General features: G+C 33.3%; 1 protein-coding gene across 2 annotated transcripts in view; it reads right to left on the minus strand.

Annotated features, from left to right (window-relative positions):
* Window positions 1–11530, minus strand: part of FSTL5 (follistatin like 5) — a 570527-nt gene that overhangs the window by 72494 nt on the left and 486503 nt on the right. For both annotated transcript variants that reach the window (XM_006771055.2, XM_006771054.2), the window contains exon 11: window positions 4814–4840. In XM_006771055.2, the coding sequence (XP_006771118.1) occupies window positions 4814–4840 (27 nt within the window). The remainder of the gene's footprint in view (window positions 1–4813; window positions 4841–11530) is intronic.

Below are 11530 nucleotides of genomic sequence, written 5' to 3' on the forward strand. Positions count from 1 at the left end.
ATATATATATACATTTTAAATGACTCCAGATTGTTTTGACACAGCTTTGTTTTATAAATATTTTACACTACTTATATTTTAATACGTGCAATCTTTATCAGGCAATTAACCATTTTAAGTCCAGAGAGTACTACATTACAATGGGACAATCCTAAATAGCAGAAGAGGCAAGAACTAAATTCAAGTCATATTTTAAAATATATATAACTTAGTAGTTGTCTGCTATTCTTTGTAATTATAGTTGTGTATAAACGACTATAAATTCCAAGCTCAATTAATAAAATTTTAAAAAGTCAGTTTTAATGTAAAAAAATGTTCATTTGTATTAGTAAGCTTCCAGTGAACATGAACTTAAGATTGATGTGTGCTATATATCAATGACTATCAATTTAGTCATTTAGGTATTAATTGTTGTTGAAACCTATAAACATAATAAACAAGTAGTAATGTGGTGTCTGATGGTCAGATGTCTGTTACATACTATCTTCAATGATTATTACAAAGTCCATAACTTTTTATTAGTTTTATTAGTTTTTAAAATGTATATTTATTGTTGAAAGTATTACAGACATCCCCTCTACCCCTCCCCCAAATAATCCCCTCCATCCCACTCCCACCTCCTCCCCAGGCCTTCACTGCACTAGTGTCTATGTTCATGGGTTATGGGCCACAGAACATTTTTGAATGAACATGACTCTGCCCTCCTTTAGCTGCTTCAAAATTGCACTCCACCATCAGGAATGTGAAGATGACTGAACCTGGCACTACTCTATGCCTAGTTTGTTTGTAAACTTTCTTGGAAAACTTCCTGCCTTTTATTACTTTACCACATTCTGTACACAATGCAATCAGTGGGATTCCACTTTATTCTTGCACTGATGAAATTTCTGAGCTGTATTTTCCTCTAAAACACACTTAATCCATCCAAATCACCCTTCCATTCTGAGAGACCATTTTCTTTCTTTTTAAAGTATGAATTACACATCAGCATTTTTACCAAGCATAAACTACTTTTTAGGTTATTGAAGAAACACAGATATCATTATGTAAGGTTTAGTTTGTTTTTGCATTTTATTGTTGTCAGTGAAATGTAATTCATTGGTGTGTATGAAATAGTTATGCCAACAAAATACCATATATAAGTATATTACTAAAAATAATAATTGTAAAGTGAACAACTATGTATCAATTACTCTGACTTGGAATAAAACTTTACCTATCTTTTAGAGTCATCTTTGAGTCCCTCCCTCCTTACCCACAAGAGGTCTATTTTGCCTTTTTTTGTTAGACATATTTTGTTCATCAAAAAGTTCTATTTAGTATTTGGCAGCAGAATTTATAATATGAATATATGATGCAGATGTGTTTATTTTTAAATTTGCTGCTATAATATTGTACATATGTACATTTATTATGAATATAGTGGGAACAGAACAATATAAATTACCTGATGATGGAAATGTTGATAATTGAAGACAAATTCAGATTTTCTTTTGGGGCATTCATTAGATTTATTTGTAAAGTAGCAACAACATATTTGCATATATTCATTATAACTATAAGTTTCTACGTTCTAACCTTTTTTTTTTTTTTTTGAGAAGGGATGGGAGACTACAACAGATAGATCAACTCCATTCTCTGGATTCAGACAGCTCTAAGGCAAATTATAGTTATAGAACCAACTGTTGTTTGTGCTATTCAGTCATGAGGTAGAGTTATTCAATCATGTCACAATTACCTTATCTTAAAATTTAAAGGTATTACTATACTTATATCATAAAGATGTTGTAAGAATATAATGAGATAGAGAAATTAAAACATTTAGCAGAGTTCTAAGATTATAATGAGATGGAGAAATTAAAACATTTAGCACAGTGACTGACACATAGTAAGATATCAAGAAACAAAAACTATCACTATTTTTATAACTGACATTATCTCTTCTTTGAAACATTAATTGGGGCAAAACAAAGGGTGAAATGTACATAACCTGAATATGATTACTGTCCTCATGATTTCCTCAAATCTATACTGTGAGATATACTGCTAAATTTCAGTTTTCCATGATGTTAAATTCTGTGAATCCATGAAATGCTCAATGTCCAAATTTATTTTCTTTGAGCAGGTCTCAAGTTGATCCTTTCAGTGGGCCTACAAAGTTACAGCTGTTTTCATAATAATACTAAGATGTCATTTGTGGGCTTTTTTGGTGTGTGTTTTTCTCTGTTTCCCAATTAGATTCTCCCAGAAGTAGAGTGCACTTTTGAACAGGTGTAAGATACATGATGTCAAAAATGATGTCCCAATAATTCACTGGAGAAGTAGATATAGGAAGCTAGCATTTCCTATTCAATCAGACACTTAAAAGATTTGAAAAATATGAGTCCCCTCATTGTTTTCTGAATACATAGCTTTAAAAATAATGTGCTATTAATGGCTACATGTAATGGGCTTATTATAATTACTTTTAATACATTAATAAATACCCACTTAAATTTTTCTGTATTAAATTCTAATATAGTAAACATAAGTGGATAAAAATGACCCAAATAGACATGAGTTTATGTGTTCTCAGTCATATTGGAAAGTGTAACAGGGTCCTGTGTCCCAAGGAATTTGATAACCATGTAGGTTTTAATTACAATTCTCTCCTCATCACTACTTTTTATTGTAGTATATTACAAAAGTTCTTGACTCCAGTGAAAGCTTCATGGCTCTAGTCACAGCAAAGATTGGGAACATGTGCAGGCTGTTTTTCTTTTCCGTTTTCCATCCCCTGGTGAAGTCAGACATATGTGCTTTGTCTTTTACAGGTCGATTGTTAATCTAATAGAGTACTGTGCTCTAGAATGTAATCCATATTTGTTGGTTCCTTGTGAGCTTTCTTTTTGCTTTGTTATTCTTTCGGTACAGAAAGAGGACATAAGCAAGAATTACCTGCAGTCTCATAAGAGAGGATTATTTTCCAGGGGATTTTCTAATCAATAATGCACCTTTGAACACATGGAATAGATAAAAAATGGGTGTAATGTGCATTCCTGTCTCAATACTTTGATGATAGCTGCTCAATAATGAGAGTGTATTGTGATAATACCAGTATGTTATTTATTATATATAGAAAATATTTTATGTAATTTATACCAACAATAAAATTTGGCTAATTCTGATCACTAGATGAATATTCAAGTCAATAACAAAGTAGATTTTTTGGTGTTAATTACCTTTCTCTGACTTAATTTTACATTACTTTAGCATTTAAGTAATAGTCAATAGCAAATTATAATTCTACAATGCAGCGAGAACTTGTGATTATTGCCTTCTTCTGACTTAATTTTACATTACTTTAGCATGTAAATTATAGTCGATATTAATCTTTTCACATTCAAATCATCCTAAACTTACTTATCTTTTGTTGACATATAGAAGAATTCTTCTTTTTTGTAGTTAAGAAAAATATAGGCAAGAATAGATTGTACACAATTGCATTTCTCACATTGATAACTAGGCAGAGGTAGACTTTTGGTTCATGAATGCTCGTACGTTTTTGCATCTATACCTTTGGAGCTAAAAATCTTTTCACACACACAGTAGTATCCCAGCATTCCACTGCAATAAGACCCTTATATTATGTTCATTTAAAATAAGACTTACTCTTTCATTCTTCCTATAAAGCCCTGAGGAATGATTGTGTCAAGCTATTTATTGGGCAACTGTAATTCAGGAAGTAGGTGCCATCTTACACACACACACACACACACACACACACGCGCGCACACACACACACTACAATATATATATTAGAGGCCTGATGCACAAAATTCATGCAAGGGGCTCGGCTCCCATAGCCAAGGCAACTTGCCTCAGCCTTTGCAGCCGTGGCTTCACCCGGAAGATCATTAGGCTGTCCGGTCTACTTAGCATATTACACTTTTATTATATGAGTGATGTTATCTCATAAAAGGAGGGAGGTAGTATCTTCATCTTTGAGAACAAAATTGAAATAAATGTATTTCAAAATTATTTGAATCTTATGATCCATGGCCTTCAAATGTAGCAGTGTCTCCAGCTCATGTGAGAAGCTGTAATTGGGGAAGAGAAAGTTTGCTTTGGATGGACTGTGAAGACAGTAACTTGGGCCATTGTTTAACTGGAGTGTAATGTTGGTACAGATATTTTTCTCCTTAGAATATAATTAAAACACATTGATGGGCGATTTGAGTACCTGGTCTAACCCTTTCCAGCCTTTGTGATTAAGTAAAAAATAATAAAAACAACAATGATAACAAATGACAATAGATACCATTTATTGAATGTGGACTATATTTAAAAAACTGATAACAATCCAATGAGTATTGATAAATATCCTTATTTTTGAAATAAGAATATTATTTCATAAAAAGGCCCTAGTGATGGAGACTGAATTTGAATCCAGGTCCCTTAAGTTTATAACCCATTTTGTTAAATAATTTATTATATTCCCTAGATAAGGCAACAGTTTTTATATTTGTTCTTTTCCTAACCTAATGAGGGCTTATTATGTTTAACTAAAGTTTTTTTAAACTTAATTTTATACTCTTAAAAGTATTTCAATATATTGTAATTTAATTTCCTGACTGTATATCAATTATGGTTCAAGCTGATGAGCGGTATCAATATATTTAATGGTAGAAGTTTAAACAAAAATGTTGAAATATAATCAAATAAAAATATTGGCTCAAAATAAAAACTGGTTATTAAAACTGATAGTCAACATATATACCAAAAGATTAAGCAAAATAATTACAACAATATAAGAAATAATAGAATTTAGTACCTTCTTCTCTCCATAATATGTTAGCTACTGCAGCATGTTAAAAAGAAAGAGAAGGAAAAATGAGTAAAGAGAGCTTCAGTTGCACAATAATGTGAATAACTATTAAAGAGGTCACAATCTCTGAGACAACATGTACATAAAAATAGTAAAGTGAATTCAACAAACTACTTTAAAATGAACAAAACAGTAAAATGCTGGGAATAATTAACAATGTTCCCTTCGTTTCTTGAAATAGCCTATTCTTCTTGGTCATAAAGGTTTTGTTAATAAACACAGAACATTTTACGCATCATTGAAAAGAATGGGATTTTTAAGTTAATTGTATTGAAATACAGCTTTAGAACAAGCATTGGCAGTTAAACTATTTGTTTATTTGACAGTATCATTAGAAGTCACAAATTGTAAAGGTTATATTTTATAATTCTCAATATTTCTGAGTAAGATTTCTTATGAATATAGGATTCTGAACACAAAAGTTGCTTATTTTTAAGCAAGTATATGTTTTCACTTTTTAAACAAGACAGAATGAAATATATGGTGTATTTCAATGCAAAGTAAGAGTTTATATTAACTTGTTTCTAGACAACATGTTTATTAAATATGATACACCACTAAATCAGTAGAGAGTTAAAATAGTAAGATAGAAATAAAGAGGTAATACCAATAGAAATATTCTCAAGGAAATGTCTGGCTGCCTTACTAATTCAAAGTTATCCAATTTCTATGTTTTCAAAGAAAAACAATATAAGTAAAAAGAAAGTATAACTAACAAAAACCTCATACACATATAATTACTCCCTGAATATTTTAACCATATTAAGGCATAATAACTTAAAAAAAACAAACAACAAAAACCAAATACCCATGGTGGATGTCCAGCACTCCTAGCTGGAGGCTGAAGGACTAAGCATGCAGTTTTCAGCACTTGTTATATATATTTCTAAATAAATTTTTGTAGAGTAAGCATTCTTTTATGATTTTGGGTGTTCTTAATTCTTTAAGAATAGTTATTCAAACATGTACACATGATATGTATATCTCCTCAGGGCATTATGGTGTTGTTCTTATTGTTTAGGGTGTGCTTGGCATGTATATGAAAAGAATAGATCTATTTGCAAGGAGAGGACATAGGCCTGTGAAGGGAGAGAACCATGCTAACAAATAATTAAGACCATGTGATAAATCCAATCAAAGAAACAAATTTCAGGCTCAGTGGCTAGGGACAGGACATGATTACCTCTGAGGGGAAGAGGTTGGGTAGCAGAGGGAAGGATAGCTTCATTGGGTTCATGATATTTAAGAAAGATAATGCCATCCAAACTCAGAAGGGACCATGGCTAGAGACATTCGAGGTATATCAACAGACCACACCATAACACATCTAGAGAAATTTAAGTAATTGAATATAGTTGGAAGGTAAAGCTGATAGGAGCTGAGGCCAGAGAATTTGTCCATGATAAAATCATGAAAGTCTTTGTACACAAGGTCAAGGAAATAAACCTTTCTTCAGTAGGCTCAGGAAAAGTTGAGCCATGATTACGCTTTTCATTATTTTTCTATTTTATAACAACAGTAGCTAGACATATATCTCCATTAATTCACTAAGTATTGAGTGAATGCCTAGCATGTGCCAGATATTGTATTCAATACACAGATTAGAACAGACCCAGCTCTGTGCTAATAGAGCATCTATTTTAGTTAAGAAGGGGAAAGTGAACTAACAGTACCCAAATCATGGTAGAGAAAAAAATTGAAAATTCAATGTGTTATAAAAGAGAGAAACAGTCATTGAAATGTTTTGAACAGGTGGATTAGACGTAGTCTAATCTGAGACTGGAGGAAACTTCCTTAATGATAATGCTGAAGGTGACATCAAAAGATGAATAAGAGCAAACTGAGTGAGAATTTTAGAGATATAATTTATAGATATAGGCAAAAGCATGCACAAACCCTACTAGTATATCAAAGCACGGCTATTTTAAAGGACTAAGGACTTAAAAATAAGGATGGTTTATTTTTAAGATAAACAATCACTTATAAGAAAGTACCAAAAAGTACATTATTTGTGATATTAACATTAGAGAAGATAAATTAAAGGCACTACATATTGAACTTAAAATTATATAACCCAAATATATAGCAATATAATAACAAGCAGAAACTACTAGGACTGAATACAACATTGATAAATCCACAGACACATTCTGTTTATATTATTTCTTCATTCTTAATATTTGAAAAGTGAAGAGAAAAGGACAAAGTTTTAATAATATAATTTTAAGATTAATATTTTTATAACAAGTATTGGACTATATAAACAGAAAGTATTTTCTTTTTAAGATATCTTGAAATATTTTCAAGAGTGGCCACAAAGTACATTAGAAAATAAAAAGTCTCTAGTCTGTATGTTTTGCCAATAAGCATAAATAGCTTAGACATACTCAGACAACAATAGAAAAAATATGAAAACATGTTTAAATCCAAAAATTTCTTCAATAAATTAAATATTTAAAAAATAAAATATAATCACTATTTATATAAACTACAAAAAAAGTAATTCAACATGTGACCCCAAAGAGTTTTAGCCAGAAGCTAAAGGTATAGACTTAACTGATGTACTGCTGAGCAAGATAGATAGATGATAGATAGATAGATAGATAGATAGATAGATAGATGATAGATAGATGATAGATAGATAGATAGATAGATAGATAGATAGATAGATAGATGATAGATAGATAAGAGGAGAAGAATGAACAGAGGGAGAAAGGGAAAGAAGAAGGAAGGAATAGCTGTAGTTATATGATTTTAAATTAATAAATTTTTACATTTTTACTAATAAATTTGATAGTCTGGATTTCATAACAAAATCTGAGGAAATATATCTAAATTGAACATAAAGCATAAAGTTGAATAAAAATAATCATGGGACTTAAGATGATAATTCTGAGAGCAAAATAACCTAAGCAGAGAGGCAGAGATTATATTATTATCATGAATGAGCATACTGGATGTTTGATTTCTTTGGTATCAAGTCAACAAGCCCAGATAAGCCAAGAGCTTTCTCTTCCCAGATTCTCTCCTCGTTCCCTCCCTGCTCCAGCCACCCCTCACCACTTGAAACCTCCTTCTGTCCTACACAAGGTAAACCCCAAATGTTGAGTCAGGTTACAACAATACAAGCTTTCTGCCATACCAAAGAGATCAAGATAGCCATTTTTATGAATAAAAGTAATTATCAATAAAAGGAATGTTATTTTTTATTTTGACTGCTATTTACATATGGGAATGGTTTTGTTTGTCATATTAATTTATCCTTCATACACTATATACAGCTAACTATAATAAATTCAGGCTTCATAATGCCACCCTTTTGCTAAAAAACACATAATGTATGTATAAATGTGTGTGTGCATGCACATGTGTGTGCTCGTGTGTGTGTTAGTATATGAGCTCAAAGTCCTTAGCATAGCATAGATATGCTATGGCTGTGTTATATTAAATTGACATTTCAAACATCAAGTCATTTTGAATTTCTTAGTCTTTACTCTTATGTCAAATCTGACAGTAATATTCTTAGCAGAATTATTCACCTAATTTCCTTCTAGTTTTTCCTTAAACAAGCTTAGATTTTTGTCTATTGCTAGCATGTGTAGAACCAAGAGTTGGGCTTTCTGACTTTTTTCTCTACATATGGAATCCGTGAAACACGAATGCATTCCTTCATATACCATAAATAAATTTTCTGTCCCAAAAGCTTTTATTGGTAACTAGAAAATAAAAACCTCACAGTTACTGACTCCCCAGTAATTTAGTACTTATTCATGACAGCTGAAATTTCAAATTCTTTCTGAAGATAACATATGCCTTATAATGAAAATGTGGTTCTATGGAGATGCCTGGACACTAGTAACAGAATCTTTATTAATGTTTTTTAATAAATTGCCTTATTTTATCTATTGTAGACTTGCTATAATATTCAAAGTGATGGATTTCATAGTAGATATGCTATGTAGAAATATATGTGGGGAATTGAATATCATATAAGCAACAGCAATAAGAGAGTTCACTACATAGCAGCATGCTATAGCACTGAACAGCTATTTTCCTTGGCTACTCAGGTGTAAACTGGCTTTTCAACTAAATAAGGTTTCTGCTTGTCGTTGTCTTCGTCTGAAAGTGTAATGTGTTCAGCAGCGCAAAACGTTTTTTTATACTACATTTATCAGAGGATAACATTTCAGCTATATGTCTTATTGACTGATTTTCCATTGGATTTGAGAAACTGACAACTTTAGAGGACAAGCGAAAAAGGGTAACATTTTAAAAATGTACGTAAAGTTTAATGTAACTGAAAAAAATGTATGGTTAACGTTAGGGCAGTTGAAATTTCTTTGAATGTACATATGGAGAATGAAGTGAGATATTTAAAAAACACTATTTTTAGGATGGAAAGCTATGTAATATATGTCAAGTACATTGCCTGCCATATGCCAAATTCAAAACCACTTTTAAGTGAAACTCACTCTTTTGGCACTAGTTGAAGAAACTGTCCTTTGTGGCTACCCATGTTTCCAAAGTAGTGTCTAACATTAGTTGATTAGGCTATAGTGTCTGGCTTGCACTAGGGCACACAATCTAGGCACTGGCCAGAAATGTATAGTTTAATTTCTCTTAAGTGATAACATGGAATAATAAGATACTTTGGTGAGGGGGCAGGCGTGGGGATTTGAATCAAGAAATCATGTTTGAAAAGGAAAAGCACAGAAAACAAGAATTGTAGAAATGCATAGGCAAAGGCGCCATGGCGTAGAGTCAGGGCCATGATAATTTTGATAATGTACAGAGGACTCAAGAAGACATGAAAAGCAGGAAGAGAATATACAACCCACAGGAGAGGTGAAAGGGTCAGCCATTGTCTGACTACGTCATGTCAGGTTCTGCGTTCTGAATGTGGACACATCACTGACTGCTCCACGTAGCCAGCGAAACGTTCACATCAATTCTAAAATAACCTATACTTAACCATAAGGGCCTACTCCTGGTCACCAAACAAGTCTGATCGAAGCCAACACAACATAAGGATTGTTGCCATGTCAATCAATTAAAACCAGGACGCCAAAGAAGTAAAAACTATATCCACCTTTTGCTCCAATGCCAAACTAAGTGAGCATATTATCTGCAGTGACTATTGCATGATGCGTAAAAAATTACCTCCAACTTACTGGCTTAAAACAATAAAATACATCTATGATCTTGTGGGGTGGGTGGCTGGGTGGGTTCTGATTTGGGGTATCTCTTGGAGCTCTGGGCATCTGAAGGCTTGGTTTGGCTAAAAGATCCAGTTCCAAGGGGCCTCACTTGTATGCTGGCAATTTGGTGCTGGCCTTTAGCAGGAAGTTTCAGTTCTTGACTCATGGGATTCCCCCAAACCTGCTTAAACATCCACACATACCGGCAATTGTCTTCTCCCACAATGAGTGATCCAAGAGCGCAAGGCAGAAGCCATAAGGCCCTTTATGATCTGGCTTCAGAAGTCATATACCTCCACCTTCACCCTACCTTCTATGTGATAGATACCTGAGCTATTTCAATGCAGGAAGATACTACAAGGGTGTAGATAACAGGAGAGCAGGATCTTTAGGACCGTCTTGGAAACCACACCATATTGGCATTAATAGACTGCTTAGGAAGCAAACATAGTGTTAAGAAAATGTTTCCAGCTAACATACTCCTAGCCAGACTGCCAACACCTAAGCTTCTCTTAATACAAAAATCCTAAGCCCACCATTGTTAGAAAGTAACTTGATAGTTTCCACACAAATGATTGCCTATGGTTTTAACATGACAAACAATAAACAGGGAATTGTTATTATTTTTAAATATGTTTTTATTAATTTCGGAGAGGGAGAGAGACAGCAATGATGAGAGAGAATCATTGATTAGCTGCCTTCTGCACACCCCACACTGGGGATGGGGCATGCAACATAGGCATGTGCCCTGACCGATAATTGAACCGTGACCTCCTGGTTCATAGGCGGATGTTGAGCCATGCCAGCTGGTGTAAACGAGACATTATTGCTATTAACGGGCTAAATAAGGGGAAACTTTGCCTTCTAACTCATTCAGATGCCTTATCATTTTAAGTAGATCGCAAGCAAAGGTACTTACTGTTTTGTTTTAACTTCCTCATTTAGAAAATATACCACAGGGTTAATTTAAGAATTAAAAAATAAAATGATTATAACATATTTTAGGTAGTATTTGGCACAAAATCCTATGTAATAAAAGGCTAATATGCAAAGTGTTCCCTAGGGAGTTTGACTGACCAAAAGTTTGACCACTTGCTATGACACGCACTTACAACCAGAGGGCAGCGTGGAATGAAGGAAGCCCCCAGCCAGCAGCCAGTAGCTGGGGGAAGTAAGGCCCTGATTGGCCCTGATCATGGGCCAGCCCTAGGGACCCTACCCATGCACGACTTTGGTGACCTGGGCCTCTAGTAAACTTATAAATAAAGCTTAGCTATGTAATTTTATAAAAACCTACCATTCTTTTTCTTTCTTTCTTTTCTTTTTTTTATTGCTTAAAGTATTACAAAGGGTATTACGTATGTGTCCATTTTTCTCCCCCCACCCTTGACAGTCCCCTAGCCTCCCCTATCCCCCAGTGTCTTATGTCCATTGGTTATGCTTATATGCATGCATACAAGTCCTT

This window comes from Myotis davidii, unplaced genomic scaffold, assembly GCF_000327345.1.
Source record: "Myotis davidii unplaced genomic scaffold, ASM32734v1 scaffold225, whole genome shotgun sequence".
NCBI lineage: Eukaryota > Metazoa > Chordata > Mammalia > Chiroptera > Vespertilionidae > Myotis > Myotis davidii.